Source organism: Bradysia coprophila, unplaced genomic scaffold (genome assembly GCF_014529535.1).
Source record: "Bradysia coprophila strain Holo2 unplaced genomic scaffold, BU_Bcop_v1 contig_297, whole genome shotgun sequence".
In the NCBI taxonomy this organism is placed as follows: Eukaryota; Metazoa; Arthropoda; class Insecta; order Diptera; family Sciaridae; genus Bradysia; species Bradysia coprophila.
In genome coordinates, this window is record NW_023503555.1 from 1,781,287 (window position 1) to 1,798,720 (window position 17,434).

The 17,434-nt window shown below is 38.7% G+C and overlaps 4 protein-coding genes across 7 annotated transcripts in view; 2 read left to right on the top strand and 2 right to left on the bottom strand.

Moving 5' to 3' along the window:
- LOC119078736 (cytochrome b5 reductase 4) overlaps positions 1–17,162 on the bottom strand; it is a 58,565-nt gene extending 41,403 nt beyond the window's left edge. The window contains exons 1-2 of one of the 2 annotated variants that reach the window (XM_037186418.1): positions 17,158–17,162; positions 3,599–3,783 (exon numbers count right to left, since the gene is read on the bottom strand). In XM_037186418.1, coding sequence (XP_037042313.1) covers positions 3,599–3,776 — 178 coding nt within the window. In that variant the 5' untranslated portion in view covers positions 3,777–3,783; positions 17,158–17,162. Of the gene's footprint in view, positions 1–3,598; positions 3,784–4,972; positions 5,582–17,157 lie in introns of those variants that run through there. The other variant, XM_037186420.1, reaches the window with a different exon arrangement.
- LOC119078744 (fatty-acid amide hydrolase 2-A) lies at positions 4,238–7,967 on the top strand. Of its 3 annotated transcripts, none has more exons than XM_037186441.1 (5): positions 4,238–4,366; positions 6,014–6,259; positions 6,327–6,546; positions 6,610–6,839; positions 6,912–7,967. In XM_037186441.1, exons 2-5 carry the CDS (start codon positions 6,095–6,097, stop codon positions 7,851–7,853), a joined length of 1,557 nt encoding a protein of 518 aa, XP_037042336.1. In that variant the 5' UTR covers positions 4,238–4,366; positions 6,014–6,094; the 3' UTR covers positions 7,854–7,967. The 3 variants fall into 3 exon arrangements, with proteins under 3 accessions (XP_037042336.1, XP_037042335.1, XP_037042338.1); XM_037186440.1 differs by having other exon boundaries at positions 4,267–4,424; XM_037186443.1 differs by lacking the exon at positions 4,238–4,366 and adding an exon at positions 5,774–5,791.
- Positions 7,880–9,022, bottom strand: LOC119078780 (sentrin-specific protease 8). Its single transcript, XM_037186492.1, has 2 exons — positions 8,793–9,022; positions 7,880–8,639 (listed from the first exon to the last, which is right to left on the bottom strand). Exon 2 carries the CDS (start codon positions 8,625–8,627, stop codon positions 7,986–7,988), a length of 642 nt encoding a protein of 213 aa, XP_037042387.1. The 5' UTR covers positions 8,628–8,639; positions 8,793–9,022; the 3' UTR covers positions 7,880–7,985.
- LOC119078725 lies at positions 10,407–14,900 on the top strand. Its single transcript, XM_037186402.1, has 4 exons — positions 10,407–10,751; positions 11,488–11,587; positions 11,671–11,960; positions 12,039–14,900. The coding sequence occupies exons 2-4, from the start codon at positions 11,545–11,547 to the stop codon at positions 14,730–14,732; spliced, it is 3,027 nt and encodes a 1,008-aa protein (XP_037042297.1). The 5' UTR covers positions 10,407–10,751; positions 11,488–11,544; the 3' UTR covers positions 14,733–14,900.
- Positions 17,163–17,434: the final 272 nt, after the last annotated feature.

Genomic DNA, 17,434 nt, shown 5'->3' on the forward strand with positions numbered 1-17,434 from the left:
ATTGACCTAAAGTTGGGGCTCAATTCACGCCGTAAGTGTGCCTAAAGTTTGATTTTTATGTGAACGATTCGACGAAAAAGTGAACCGAAAATAACTATTCAACGCTTCCTTGTATGAAAATGACGCTACGTTAGAAAGACCTCCCCACTTTCCATTTTGACCGCACTTACGGCGTGAATTGCGAAAATCAAAAGTGACCATAGATGTAACGTTTGAATCATAAGCTTAATTTTACGTTTGCACAAATTTTTCAGAGAATAGATTGCAGATGTCGCACTTTTTCTCCGTCCAATATGATAAATACTATTCGTACCGTGGACTTAAAGCCTTTTTTAGCGTATTCGATTCCATACCTCGCTTTCGGCTCTGCCTGGAAACCTCTCACACGACAAAAAAAGACTTTCAATCCTAGGTACGAAATATACTATTTCGACCACATTGTCCATAAATAGTTATTTGTATATCTGTTTTGGATGATTGTTTTTAGGCCATTTCGCTTGTTGTAGCCCGAACGAAGTGAGGGCTACATGCGAAAGTGCCCAAAATCAATCGTCCAAAACAGATACTCAAAAAAATTTTCATGTAAATGGTTAAAACCCGAGAAAAATCTCGAAACTCCCTCATTTTCGGCCCCGACACATGAAAAATATTGTTCGATGAAGTGGCAGAATTGACCGACTTGCCGACAGCGTCTATCATTGAGAGTCCTGTGAAAGATTGCTCAAATCCACAATCTATTGGGTCAGGGCAAATGTGAATGTATCAGATCAGGTCTTTAAGCATTGTGACCAGAAACTTTTGCAATCTACACAAAACGACGTCGCACAACTGCGTAGATTTTGGTTGACGTTTGGAGTATAAAAATCAGAAAATTCACGTCAGGTCAGTTCGAAGAAGGGAAGATTTTTGGGAAAATGTTTTCCCAGATTTTCTAATTATTTCCATCATTTGGGAAAATTTACAAAAACTCGGGAAAATACGAAAAAATTTACGAAAATATAGGAAAATTCTTCCCCATAAATAGTCCCTGATTCGAGGGTAATATCCTCAACTCAACTTAAAAGCTAGTGACGGGACTATTGTTAGTAATACGATTGACAAAGCGAATATAATCGCGGACGAATACGACAAAATTCACAAGCAGAACAGGGACATGGGTGATGAAGAATTTGAAAAATTGGTGACATCTGAGATACACAAGTTTACAGCGTTATCCGAGTCTACCCCACCTAACCCATTTTTAACGGATTTTGATGAAATACGATACGTTCTCAAGAGTCTCAAGAATAAAAAATCCTGCGGACCAGATGCCATTCCGAACATTGTTCTGAAGAAGCTTCCCCCCTCAGCGATAGAATGTCTGACAAATCTGATAAACCGTATCTTACGCGCAGGGCATTACCCTACGTCTTGGAAATCAGCTCATGTTATACCGATTCCAAAACCGGGTAAGCCTGCAAATGAGGCAAAAAACTTGAGACCTATTAGTCTTTTGAATAGCTTGAGCAAAGTACTTGAAAAGGTTCTGCACAATCGTATGCTGAACTTCTGCGATGTTAACGACTTGTTGCCTAACAGTCAATTCGGTTTTAGGGACAAACATTCGACAATGCATGCGCTCTTGAGATTATACGAAGAGGCAATCATTGGCTTCAACGACAAAAAGATTACAATAGCTGCTTTCCTGGACATAGAAAAAGCCTTCGACACAATGTGGGTGGATGGACTCATTTACAAATTGATAAAGTTAAATTTCCCCACATATCTTATCAAAATTATATTATCGTACCTCAAGGATAGAAATTTCAGGGTTAAGTTGGGAGAGGCATTGTCGAACCCAGTAACTGTAAACGATGGGGTACCACAGGGTTCTATACTGGGGCCGCTACTGTTTATAATATTCATGTTTGATCTGCCAACACATATGAACACTACCTTGACAATATTTGCTGACGATACGAATACTTTCTCGACTAGAGTATCCCAAAACAAAGCGAGATCAAATGTGCAAGGCCATCTTAACAGGCTACAGAACTACTATGAAAAGTGGAAGATTAGAGTTAATGCCGGAAAGTCCGAAGCACTCCTTATTTGCAGGGCCAACTACCTGAAACTTTCAGAAGGCGTATCTGCTTTGAGAATCAATGATTCGGATATACCATTCAAGAAAAGTGTTCGTTATCTGGGTTATCACATACAACCCAACCTTAAGCATAACGAACATGTGAATAGAACGTTGCTGAAAGCATACTCAGGGTTGCACAAGCTTTATCCAATTATGAGGGTGAATAATGGCATTTCACAAGCTGTGAAGATTAAAACTTATCTAACCATATTGCGACCGGTTCTCACGTATGCTATACCGATTTGGCATAATTTGCCTAAGTATCTTATAAAGAAATTGAAAGTTTTTGAGAATAAATGTCTACGCAAGGCAATGGGTTTTCGAAGGTCGGCAACGAACTTCAAGTTTATATCTACTGAAGAATTGCACAGTATCACGAAAGTGCCAAGGCTCAATCTATACCTGTATGACTTGGCGAGGAATATGCTCAATAAAACGTATTTACATGATAACATTGTCATAAGTAAATTTGGAAATTTTACAAATGAACGATTTGCTAACAGCACTTACAAGCCTCCCCATGTAATACTGAGGAGTAATGAATCCAAACTATTATCTTTGTAGACGCTCATGATAGTGTATCGAGAATGACAGTAATTGATCATAAAAATAATAGCCACTGGCATGGCATATTGATAAATCTTGATTTGATTTGGCTACTTATAGCCATTCGACTTTTGTCGTACCCCTTAGGTTAAGCAAATTTCTATATATATAAAAAACGAGAATATTGATTGTTTTTTCGAGTCTTTTTTCAATCCTCAGGTGGCAACATGCACCAAAGAAATTTCTAAGACAATAATAAATCTCACCATTTTTTCTGAATTGTCAAGTTTTAATAACTAATTAATACAAAAGTGTAAAGAAATGTCGTAACTTAAATTTGAAAAAGTCTGGAAGGCTGTAAATTTATCTTTATCTAGAATATAATTTTGTGTATATTTTTTAATTTGATTGAATAAACGAATTATATATAAAAAAAAAATCCTCAACTCAACGGGTCAACCTCACTTGACCTGACGTAAGCCTTAGTAAAGAATGGGCAGGGCAAAACCACAGCACCTAAGCAGCCAGTGGGCATGTTGTGCTCGTGCTGACGTAATCCTTGACTGAAATAGATCAATTTGTCTACAGATACTTTTTCACTGAGCTAAAGGTTTCTTCCAAATAACTTTGACAATAGGAAAGTTCGGTTAACCTGTAGATGCGCCATAATTTTTTCTGTATGTACTTCATTCTTTACGCTCTATCCTTAGTTTATAAACATCATTTCCCTATACGAACAGCAACGATTTCATCCTCCCCGACATAGCCTACCCAAATTTTACTTCCAAATGTTGATGAGGTTATGTCTCTGTGGATGAAAATTGACAATTCGTATGGCCTTGGAACAAGCCTATGCCTACACTAGTTACGGCCAAAAATGTGCAAGTAGCATGACAATAACAAAAACTCTTCGAAAAAAGAACTCACCTGTTGCAGAACTAGAAAATAACTGCAGCGGTTTCTGCAACGGTTTCAGCAGCTGTTTCCCTATTTGTGTCGGTGAACTGCGCGGAGAACGGCTTGGTGATGTTTCGTCGGCATTTGTCTTTGACTGATTGTTCAAAGCAGGCTTAAGTTCTAATAAATTCGGAGTTTTGGATGCCATTTTTGTACTGAAACAAATATAAAAAGACGAATCAGCAAAAAGGGCAAATTTACAGGATTTTCATGTATTGTACAGGTAGAACATTTTCAATTTTAGGGTAATTTTATATATTCGAAACCACAGAACCACTCACTTGCTATACAAACAATTTGTGCACAAAGGTAGACAAACTATGCTCAAGCTGTTATTTTACTGGCGATACTGTTCATCGATTGATTTCTTTATAAGAAGATTCGAGACACAAAAATCGTCAAATGAAGAACTATTCGTTCTGGTCAGATACTATCCTACATACGATGTCATAACACAATGAAATCTCTTACAAATATTCACACAAATTCGCGTATGTCGTTACCAATGTTCCGAATTTAAATTTTTCGGTAAAAATAGATATGGCTTCGACGAACGATAGCTATGCGCTGTGAACACAAACACATACTCATGACAGACATGCACTGCACACACAGAAACCAAATATTTCATTTGTTTTGAGGTAGTTGTCACTTTGTTATCACTTCAAGTGTACTCTTTCGAACGAGATACCGGCATTATATTACCAGAAGAAAAATTTAGTCAAACACGGGACCATTGTGAGTAAATCCTTATAAAAGAATGTGCGGCAATTAAGCGTTCTACACAAAGTTAGAGGTAAATTCCAATCAGTTATTCGTCGTAATTTACCATCAATCAGGGTGTGACTATGGCTATGAAAAACCGAAACTTGTTTATACAATGGAATAATTGTCAAAATGGAAATAATTTTTTGTGTAATTTTCGGCAATTACACATTTCCACGAAGTGAATCGATCAACGTTTCATTGTAGAGCAAGCACCAAAACATTTTTTTTTTATCGAACGAAAGCGACGCGTTTTTCGGGTTATCATAATTTCGTAATTTTGTGATTATCATGGTCCGTCATTATTTTCCGGTTGATTGGTTCAATGTACTACAATGTAACCATTACTTCCTCAAGCTTTCTTTTTTGTTCGGTAAACTGATAAATACACAAAAACAATTTACGATCCATTACACAAGGAACGAGAATCGATTCCCATTTTGAATTCGACAAAATTGAATGTGTTTTACCCGAAAAAGTTAATTGCTCTACAGAAATTCCGATTTTGTCCCTCTACCACAAAAAATGACCGTCACAATTTATCGTTTTATTAAACTAATTTCGATAACATCGACCCACCAATTTCACCACATGAAAATTCGGGCCGACGGAGTCATCTGCTATCGTTCTTTTTGTTGTTGAAAATTCGATTCATGAATCATGGTTAACCGCCAAAGGTATTACTTAACACTAATTCTGTTTATACAAGGAAATTGCACGCGTTTATATCGTGACCACTTATGAAAAATCAAATCAGTCACAGCAAAGTTCACATTTTACCGGTGACAACATTTTGGTTTTGTTTTGATTTTATTTGTCTTGTTATAATTGTCTAATTGAAGGACCATTTCTGCGGGTGCACACATTTGAGTTTTGTTATTCAACCATGAGACCGTACGCTATTCAAGTTCAGGGAAAACTTTTTTCACTTTCCCGGTCAGATTTGTTTTTTTAAATCGTTCCTATCATCAGAGGTTGTTGTCTCCCATTGCGTTTTACTTATCTAAAAACTATTGTGTCAGTGGTGCATGCTCACTGCTCACTACATTATTGCTTTTTTATTCGTTACATTGAAAGTACCTACCTACCTAACTAGTAATTGTGAAGCGAACATAGGCATGCAACAATGAATAATATGAGAGACCGGACAGTATAATTGGAAATTGATTACTGAAACAACGATGTACATAAATTGATAGATAGACAACTTTCAGCGACTGTGGTTGTGGTTATTTATACTAACGAATTGCTAAGGTTGTCGATCATCATCATCATCATCATTTTGTCGCGAGGGGGAAAATACGCGAGCAGATACGGAGCACCTATTGGTGACTCATACAAGGAAATGGTGCTCCAGTAGGAGGAAATAGTACGCCAATAAGCCGCCAATGGAATTAGGTGGGACAAGATTTGCTGGCGTAGTTTCCCCCTCGTTTTGTCGTGATGTTATGAGTCAGTAAACGAGAATAAATTAGTCGATTAATGTCTGAAGTGTTCAAAGTCGTCTAGTTTTTAATGTTCGAAGACATTTATTTCAATCGAAGTATGGACATATCCCCCCCCCAATGCTCACTAATCAATGATCGCCTTCATAGTTTCAAGTTTCGATTTTCTTTACAGATTTTTTTACATGCAAAAAGTGAGCTTGCACCAGCATCAAATCAATATTCATAGCCGTCGAACGTCCGTCAAAAATCAATCATGGCAGCGAAGCAGTTCCTTAGCGGTCTGCACTATGCTGTAGTAACCTTCGTGCGAATACTGTTAACAGCAATTTATGGTAAAGGACAAAGTGTAAAGCCCGTAACCAATGCGCTACTCAAAGAACCTGCAACATCACTAGCTAGGAAAATTCGTCAGAAACAGGTGCGATTTCTGACTTTAACTTTCCGGATTGAACCTCGAGTTTAAATGATTAAATCATCCCCTACAGGTAACATCAGTCGAGGTCTTGGAAGCATTCATATCGAGAATTGCTGAAGTGAATCCCTTACTGAATTGCGTGGTCGACAATCGCTTCGATTCGGCTCGGAAAGAAGCTGCCGAAGCCGATGCATTAGTTGCGTCGGGAAAGTACACCGAAGAGGAATTGGAACGTGAGAAACCTTTTTTGGGTGTGCCGATATCGACAAAGGATTGTTTAGCAGTTGAAGGTGAGAGATAAGACATGACTGCTTGATGATCGGAGAAATGACTTTTATGACATTGCATTGCAGGACTGTTGCATACGTCAGGAATACTAGCAAGGAAGAATGAACGTGCAACGAAAGATTCTGACGGTATGGCGCAGATGAGGAAAGCCGGAGCAATACCATTTGCCTTAACTAACGTGTCCGAAGCTTGTATGTGGTGGGAGAGCAATAACTTGGTGCATGGTAGGAGTCGAAATGCCTATGACACAAGTCGCATTGTTGGAGGTTCAAGTGGAGGAGAAGCGTGTTTACTGGTGAGTTCTTGAAATTGACATATTCAAATGCCGTTGGTCCACTACAACAACATTCCTTCATGATTTCAATAGTCTGCGTCCGGATCCCCAATCGGCATCGGATCCGACATCGGTGGCTCAATCAGAATGCCAGCCTTTTTCAACGGAATTTTCGGTCACAAACCGTCGAAGTTTATAGTTTCGAATGAGGGCCAGTGGCCGATGCCGCATGATGATCAGAAATCATTTTTGGGCATTGGACCGATGAGTCGTTTTGCAGTGGACTTGAGACCGGCGCTCAAAGTCATGGCCGCCGAAAATGCAGCGAAATTAAATCTCGATGAACCGGTAGATGTGTCCTCCGTCAAAATCTTTTACCAAACCGACGATCTAGGAGGAAATCTGACATCACCGGTGGACGAGTCGATCCGCATGGCAATGAACAGAGTAATCGATCATTTCGACGCAACATCAAAAACGAAACCGCAACGTAAACAGATTCGACGCCTGCGAAAGTCAACGGTTCTGTGGATGGGCAACATGAAATCGCCAGCCAGTGCCAATAAATTCGATTCACAGCTGTTGAACCTCAAGGGTCGTATCAATCCGTACTGGGAGTTGGCGAAATGGTTCATTGGTCAATCCAATCACACGTTCATTGCCATAATGACTGCGCTGACCGAAAATGCGGGCGTCAAGTACGGCAGTAGTAAGCATCAGCATCTCATCAACGAGAAAAAGGAATTGCTGAAAGAATTCGAATCGATGCTGGGCACAACGGGCGTGTTTTTATATCCGACACATCCGACTGTTGCACCGTATCACAATGAACCGATCGTCCGTGCCTTCAATTTCAGTTACACTGGAATCATCAATATTTTAGGTCTACCAGCCACGGCATGTCCGTTGGGATTGGACCAAGATGGCCTTCCAGTCGGTATACAAGTTGTGGCGAATGTGAATCAGGATCGATTGTGCCTTGCTGTTGCTGAAGAGCTCGAATCAGTGTTTGGCGGCTTCAAGGAGCCCGTTTGAGTGGATTGGAAAAGAAAAGTCAGGTCTGATCACTCAACGAACCATTTTATTGAATTTTCTTAATTTTGTCGTGGCTGTTGTGGAAGTTTGTAATAAAGGAAGCACCAAAGTCACCATATCGGGTTCGTCATTTCATTTTTCCGTTTGCAATTTGTTGATTATATCGATAATGTCGGCTCTCATTCGCTTCACTGAATCGTTCGTCACTTTGGACACACCGTCAACTGAACCTTTACTCACGACATGATGGGCTATATTTTCTGCATTGCACAGAACGTGAACGCCACAATCATAGCCATTGGTTTGCGCTAAACAATGTGCAGCCCGTAGCACAACCGCATCAACATTCAAATAGTTCTTGATTTTCCGTATAAATTTCTCGCAATGCACCTCGTTACTCGGACTCATCGAATCGAAATGATAGAATGCTTGTTCCGGCTTAGAATACACCAGCAAACTCCAATGACTTCCGCCAACCTTATCTTGGTCGTTGTCGTTCAGCGGGAAGAAAATAAACGATTTGTTGACGGCGTCCAGTGGTTCTAGGAAAACGGTGATCTCATTCTCGGATACTATTTTCAGGCATTGCGTCACTTCGGGCGAGATAAACAGCAAATCGGTGTTGTCCTCGAAGACAACCATATCAAGGTATTCAAGGTAGAATGAGATGATATGGTCATTCAGCCAGAATGGGCCTTGCAGCAGTGCAACATCCGATTGCCGTAGTAGGGATTCGTGAAAACTGAGTACCGTTGGATCGTTGTGTCGGCTCATTTTGTATGTATACTGAATGGAGTTAAAGCAGAAAAAATGGACAGTTTTCGGATGTGTAATTCAAAAGGAAAAATTTTGGACGCGAATTTCAAACGGTGACAATTGTCGTTCGTATATTCAGCAAGAGGAATTTACCAAACTCTTTATAAGCGAAATGTCACTTACCTTTTTCGGATATGAATTTATTCGATTCGATGTGTTCGCAAGTTCGTTCGCGGTTTTATTCACGTGTAATTTATAGATGCCGGTACGATAAACAGTCCGAACTTAGAACATTATCTTTATTTACACACAATAAACTGAAGGTACAAAAAACCCTGATCTTATCACAAAACATAGGAAAAAATTTTTTGTTTTTAAAATTCTTCTGACAGCCCCGACGAACCGGTCTGTATTATCACATTTTCTTTATCAATGTTTGAGAAAATAGCGGGAAATCAAATCGTAAAATTCAAATGTGACACAGTTTTTCCAAGAGGTCAATTTTGAGGTCAAGGATGCTTTTCGAGCATTTCAAGAGACAAATTCATTCATACATCATGTGATGACAATATGTAAGTCTTTTTTAAGTAGCGGTGGAAACGTCAGAGAAAATATTTTCTTGAAATTTATTGATTTTCTTTAAATTGTTAGCACTTGAGGTCGAAACAGTAATTTTTATCTGCAATTTCGCTGCACGCGACCCATGGGCAAGGGAAGAGCGAAGAGCTCTGTTCTGTTTCTCATTTTTTTTCTCTCATGACTTAGTTAGATTATTTTAATAGCTTCGCGCTGTGGGTGAGTTCTACTGTTGCATCTAGTCCGTTGCTAAAGCGTAACGTAAAAAAACCGGGCGCTGCCACTTCCAATTAAATTCAAGAAAGTTTTCAGTAAAATTCGAGAAAATCGAGAAATTTCAAGAAAATATTTTTACGAAAGCTCCGGGAAACGGTGAGATTGCCTTTTTAACTGTCTGTGCATCGTGCATGTTTGCCATTGCAACAGTTGTTTCTACAAACAATGACATTATAGACAAAAACAATTTCCCTGGGCGTTATAGCTGCTTGATATTCATAAATCTACGAGGGCTTTGAGTATTCTATTGTTACTTCCGGGAACAAACGTGCTTTCAGAGCAATGAATCTTATGATCCTTATGAGTCAGTGATCGTTTCAAGGTAAATACGAGGAATGCATGAGACAGACAATTATTACCTGACACACAAAGTGGAAAATTGAATTATTAAAGAAATTGTTGTGGTTCAAACGGCTGAAATGTTGCTTGACTCTATCACATTTCCTTGAAAAATACTAAGAAAAGCAACAGAGTCTTTTGAATCTTCTCTCCTCTACGTTTTGCTCTCGGTTTTACTTTAGTTTTCTCTTTCATTTTTCAGAAAAATAATAAAAAATGACCTAGTGGTGTCAACGTTGCGCTACCTTAATGCTTGATTTCCACTTACGTCGTTTAGCCTCCGTTTATCTAAACCACGTCTCTTTTTAATTGTTTAGAGAGTAAACGGAGTAAGTGGAAAGCAAACCTAAGTCATGGCTACGGATCATCCATAAATGACGCCTCGAAAATCTTGAAAATTTTCTAAATTCGTAAAAATCTCGAATTAAAAATCTCGAGAAATGCAGAATTTAAATTTCCTAACGAATGATTTTGATTTTTAAATTTCGTATCTCAAAAGACCGACTCGAAGGCAGTGTCATCGCTGATTTTTTGCGGTAGTGAAGAGAGCAATTTCCACAATCTATACTCGAAAATTCTCCATAGTGAAAATAACTTGCGCTGCCGGGATTCCTATTCTAGTCTAGTGTAGCAATTTAGTGTCCATACAATTTTTCAAAAATTTACGATGCATACGATAGTGTTCGATAAAGAGAAAATTTACGATTTTTGGGATAGCATTTCAAATTTTCCCTTTTTTCTGTAAGCACTCAAGATTTGGAAATTGGCACACAAGATAACAAAAGCAAATAATGTATTAGATAGCGTATTTAGTTTCCTTCATCGTTTCGATTTAGAAGAAATACCAGAAACACATACACACACGTTCACGGAAACAAAATATTTCATTTGTTTTGAGGTATCACTTCAAGTACGCTTTCGAACGAAAATTTCGTCGAACACAGGACCATTGTGAGTAAAATCCTTATAAAAGAATGTTTTCCAATTAAGCGTTCTACTGTTCTACATAAGGTTAGAGGTTAATTCTAATCTGTTTCGTCGTACTTTACAATTAATCAGGGTGTGACTCGCTATGAAAAACCGAAACGTGTTCATACAATGGACAATCGATCATCGTTTTCATTGTAGAGCACCAAAACATATTTTTTATCGAAAATTTCTCCTTTCATGACAAACGAATCTATCTTTGATATTACTAGCCAGATTAGTGCCGCATTCAAAATCGACTCCTAGACTTTTGACTCGTAAATGTCATGCCGACCTGGCTTAGCGTCGTAAAAGATTTTGCATTCTCTGTACACCAAAATTTTCGGAAAGAATTATCCACTCAGGGTGAATAATTGATCGTAAGGTTTCGTCTTCGGAACATCACGGTCTGTAAAATCTTCAAAATTTAGTCAATTTTCGGACCCAAAACTGCGATCAAGATTCGACTTTTCCGTCCTTCCGCGATTTCCAATACATCGAATACCTCCAATCGTTTTTGAAAAACGGTAAAATCGTCTTCCATTTCGAAATTTAGAAAATCTTTCAGATCTTTCGATGGAGTGGGGTGATCTTCTTTTTGTTTTCATAATCAAAACAGTTCTTTCGATCCAGAAACTTTTACAAAAGTCCTCCTTACTCTTATATACTCCTCAAAAAGTTGTCTGGTAAATAATGTTTTTGATTTTTTTTACATTTGCAGTCTTGTCCCTGAGCACTTTAACGTATCCAAATAAAGAATTTCGTCAAATCAAGCAATATGAGTGAGTTCAACGCGTTAGTGCGTGCAACGAAGTGCGTTGGTGCGTGTCCTTTGTTATTCATATATTAAATTTAATTAAATTTTCAAATAATATGAAGTGGAATCAACGGATTTTTTTTGTAGAAATGATTCAAGTTCCGGATCGAAAAGATTTTTCGACTTTTGCCAGATATAATGCATCTAACGGATACATCGCGCTGGGTCCGGCCTATCAATCATACAAGATTAAAAGGTCCACCAATTCAGTAACACTTCTGCTGCTGGGACTTTCTGGTGCTGGTAAATCACACATTGTCAACAATATCTTCAACACTCCCATTACGTCTGTTGGAGAGGGCGTATCATGCACGAAGGAGATACTGGAGTTTGTTATTGAGTTGCCTTCGGAAAACTTAGGAATATCGAACTCAGAGGTATGTTCACTCAGAAGAAAAGAATTAGAAAAAAAAGAAAGTATTAATCAAGACGGTAATAATTATGTCTTCATACAGATACACGTAATTGATACACCTGGCTTTGGTGACACCGAAAGAGGACTCGAATTCGATGCCAAAGTGTTGGCCAATGTCGATAAATTATTTAAAGAGAAAGGCTTCATCCCAAATTTCATTTTGTTGGCTGTAAACATTACGGACAAAAGGCTGGAAGGACAATTTGCTCCATTCGTAAAATTACTGCAGGCTATAAAACGACAATTATCGGGTGCAGTACTGGACTTGGAACATCCGAACCTTCTTGTAGTTCTGACGCATCTTTGTTCCATGATACCCAAATTCCAGAGAGATCCATTGTCGAAGAAAGAAATAATCCAGAGGTTGGTTCGTGAAAACATTGGAATCGCATCCGTGCACGTCGAATTTGCAGAAAATATGTCTGACGAGTATGAGCTTGAAAAGATAGGGGAATACTATCAGCTGCCGAATGGGGATTTGTTTCCACGCAACATTTATCAAAGTTTGGTCAAAATTGGAAGCGGAACGGATCCGATCGGCCACGGTCTTCTGAATGAAGCGTATCCGAAACTACAATCAGCAAAACTTCCGGTTAAACAATTCGTCCATGCGATAGTTGACGTTCCATCATTAAATTCAGTTGTTGAAGGCCTGTTGAGATTACAAATATATGCCACTACCGAGTTGGGGGACCGACTTTCCGCTTGTTGGAGTCAGCTCTGTCCAGACGAGCAGAGTAATTGCCGTTTGAAACCAACCGAATTCGCGCAAAAATTGTCAATACTTGGATATAAGAATCATCAAGATTTGCCCAGGATGAAAAAGCAGACGGTTCAGTTTTTTCGTGAAATTGCTCCTGACGATCAGATGGCGGTGTTGTTGAGACGAGCATTTGGTATTGAAGCTCCCACAATTTCTTGTGATCTTTTGGTAGGTCAGGCCTTTGATTTGACCAAAGACTGTCCAACATCATTTGTTGTGTTATCGTCTGGCGATATGAATTTGGCTACCGTTGGCTTGTACATACCCAGCTCCATTGTAGCTACTGATCACAATGAGGTGAAATTCACGTGTCATGTCACTAAATCCAAGAGAGAAATGACCGAACAACGATTAAGAGAGTTGAAAATAAATGCGAATCTTGGAAAGTGGCAGTTTAGCTTCGGTCATCGAGACGGGTATAATGTATTTTCGCAAGGATCGAATAATACACTGACGGCCGTCTACGAGAAACGTTTGATTAAGTTGGAGATGGGACACACTTCTCCGGTGAGCGAAGAGTTGAAAACTGCTGTCCAGAAATTACCGTCCAATTACGACAAGCATTCCGAGCACAATGTTAACCAATGGAAATATTTCTTTTCCACCTATGGCACACACTACATCAAGACTGCTTACATTGGCGGTAGCGTAGTGTTTCATATGACGAACATCAGTGGTTCATTGGGACAGTCGAATTATGAGGTGAATCCGGGTGGGATATCTGGATTCCTAGCGTCAGTGTTTTCTGCCAACTGTACTGGCTCCGAAACGTCCTCGTCGTCCGCATCGTTTAATGAAAAAAATCTGGAGATTACTGTTCGCGGAGGCAATAGCACAAAAGCGTCTGAGTTAGCTTCGAGTTCCACAAAAGAACAGTTTTATGAACGACTCAATGCTTGGGAAGATACAATCTGGGACGATCCCGCTGTGGCTGATTCCAGTGTGACCCTAGGGGCAATAGCAGACGTTGTTAATCGCTTTGAATCCAGTCTTGTGAATGGTATGAAAGAAGCAGCTTTAGACCTATACAATTCTCGGCTGGAGTACGAGGCAAAAAACGAACTAGTAGAACCGACGAGACAACAAGACAGTGACAATAACAAAGATGAGGGTACTAAATGTCTAACAGCACAAACACTTATTGCAACGCCAACGGAACCGAAACCTATCGCAATTCTCAAAAGTGGAGATTTTGTTTTGGATAAGGATGGGCGTCCAGCACGAGTGGTAGCAGTCAACAAAGTTTATACCTGCGGCCGTGCACTTCTTTATGGCTTCGATGAGATTAGTCCGTTTTTCACATGCCAGCACACGTTTCTGCATCCATCCGGCAGCATTTTGGTGCAGAACAAAACGATGCTAAGAGAATTCCATCCTCAAATGCAAACGGAATTTGACGTCATTGAAATGCCAACACGGAACATTGAGGTGCTTACTGTTCAGGATGGACGTTTGGTGGCTGCAACAGTACCGTTCTTAACATCGCTGGAAATGGATAACGATGAAGAGTTGTACTTCCTGGCCGTGGAAGGTGAAGGAACTTATGTTGCTAATGGGTTCGTATGTTATCACGAACTTCCAATTTTCGATGCGTGGCCACAAACCTTTCTCGTTATTTTTGAAACTGTCAAGATGCTGGATGTCCAAAATCCGCACGTTTTCACAAAGCATGAGTTCGACGGGTTGTTCAAGTTGTCGGTTGAGATCAAGGGAATATGGCAAATGCTGGTCAACAATCATGACACTACTGATAATGACCCGAACATCTCGATAACGACAAAAAATTCTTTCAATAATGCTATGCTACATCTGGCAGAAGTGCTCAATAATGCGCACCAGGCAAACTTGGGCATGATGCTATACTCCGGCTGTGGAATGATTTTGCATCGATTTATTGAAGTCGATAAAACGATGTCTCCACGGCCTTTTGTTCAAGCGGCTCAAGATGTGATGGCTGGCTGTAAGATTTGATAAATAAGTGTTACAGTGTCATCTCCGTTCCCGTTTAATGTATTAATCAATCTAATCTTTCAATAAATAAACAATTTCATTGCACTGTAGCGTCAGACACGAACACTCGAATGACCGGTGTCAATTCTGAGGACCTTGGCGCAGGCTTCCCACGCTCTAACTTCAATTTTGGACTCTTTCCTCTTCCTACACCAAATTTACATTTTACTTTCTTTTTATTCGGTTAAAGGTGTTTTTCTGAGGTATAGAGTCTTTGATAGCATATAAAAAATCAAAAAAGTGGGCCTCTTCGTGTTTGAAAAGGTAATGATATTTCGTCATACAAAAATATAAAACTTTGATAATTCCAATTGAATATAAGGATCGGAATGTTTTCCAACATATTTTACAACTAGATTCGCTTATAAACGTTTCAATGCAACAACAGATTGTTTTGTTGGTTTTGTTGTATCGGTATTTTTTATGTTTATTATTAGTCTGGCAGTGAATGAAATAGCACGACATAAATGTTGTGAAATTGTACATTAATGTAGAATAATCTTTTGATATTCAAGAATCTGCCAGTGGCTTCTTGAATCATTTTGGTTTTGAACTGTCAGGTCCTTGGGTGGAAAAATGTACTCGTAACAACAATATTCCGGGTGAATAGGCAATAAAATAGCATACATTGGATGCTGCTTGGGAGTTCATTACACTCGGAATCAATTTTGTGAACTCGCGAACTCACTCGTGGGGTTTTAAGCAACTCGCTTTGGAAACGGTTATTTTGACAAGTGTAGAGTTTGCATATCCTAGCCGAAGGATATTTGATAAGTGGGGTGTTACGACCCGAAGGGGATGGCTGTATTACTCACTTGTCAAATACACGACTTGGTACCTCGTAATGAAACATGCCGTAACACGTAAAACAGATTACGTATTCGACAGCAGATTTAGTTTCCTTTACTATTTTCTCTTCATCCTTTCGCTTTGGTAATTTACATAAATTTATAATCACTCCACCCTAAAAGAGTTGTGAAGTATTTTAGGTACTTTGATCAAAATATTTTTTCCTAATTTCTTAAAACGAGATTAATTCACATGATCTACATGACTACGTAAACGATCTTTTTTTTTGTGGTTCACTTCTAATCTGCTTGTGTGACTAGCGGCATGTGAGTGGAGGTTTCTACCGAAAATGTTTTATTCATGTTCCACCAAAAAAGCAAATTAGATAACATTTCGTAAATAACAATTCTGCATTTGTCCGGTATACTGTCCTTATCATACTCTTTTTATGCATAAACAAAAACGGAATAGATCTACCTACCTAAGGGCACGGGAATCCGGTAGGAAACTAATTATGGAACGATAAACCTGTAAATCATGGACATCGGGATCATTAGGATCATTTTTATGATTTACAGTGGTCTACCGCAGAAATAACTCCTAAACCGTATAGATATAGTTGAGCACGTACATTTTAATGAAATATGCTACGTGATTTCAATCGCATATAGACTCGTGATGTTATTGTAAATATTATTGTATTGGATGAGCGCTACTGAAGGACTTTATGTATCTCTAACTGAGTTTGTTATCACTCATGTTTAAATCGGTGGTAAAAATATCCGCTGATAGGTTTGAATGATGAAAATTTACTTTTAAAAATAATTCGTCTGGAAACAAAGTATTATGCAAATGAAAAGATCAATTGCGCGAACAGTTGAATAGTTTCACCATAAATTACACGTGTGCTGGTTATATTGTGGACCGTCATACATAAAATTTTTCTAGAAACATCCACAATCAGTCTAGTAATTTTCAACTTATACAATATTTTGACAAAGTCCCGTCAATATAATTATGGAGTCTGTTACTTCTTTTGACCCAAGAATTTTCAATCAGATTGAAGCAAAATCTGTTACTTCAAACTTTTTACCAAATGATTTGCCTATGAAATAAACCATTAGGCAGAGATCGTTGATTTTTGTTATTGTTGCTGCCGAGAACAGATGATATGATAATATCATCATGATAGTCCTCTGTAGATTGTTTTATCATTTATTTGAATTCATCAAGATTTAATGCATTTGGCGTGCTCTAATATAATTAGAATTTCTCAGTCATCATTTCCATTAAATAAGTTTAATTTCAATGAAAATCACAAACAGAGAGAATTTTCTCACACGATTTCAAGTCGGGTTTACCTCTCCGGACATATATATCGTAGCATGGAGTGTGACTCTGCTTAGTTTTCTTAGTAAGTAAATTCTTGCATTGTAGTGTAGCGTCCGACGGTCCATCAAAAACCCTGTTTTATAAATAGAAACCTATTTTTATCCTTTTTCTCACTGGTTAAAGTCCAGTTTTCATGTGAAGTTTGTTGATCCGATGCGAAGCCGTGATTTTTCATCTTTATGCAGAGTTTTGTAATGGATTTTACATGCTGTGAGCTTCTAAACCAGTCCTCGTGTTTTCCCTACTTTCGACCCTAGGGAACTCAAAAGCATATACATTACTATACCAACCAGGAAAGTAATTGATATTTAGTTTCCAGAAATAGAGAAACTGTCGAATTGACAGTTTTAATTTTCGGTTCTCTTAGCAAGCATACAAAAGTTTCCAAGGCCTTCAGCCCGACCCGAAGTATAGGTTTACTCATCGTGATATGAAATGTCAAATTCTTTCCCGAGTGTGTTCCTTTACGAGCGATGTAAAGA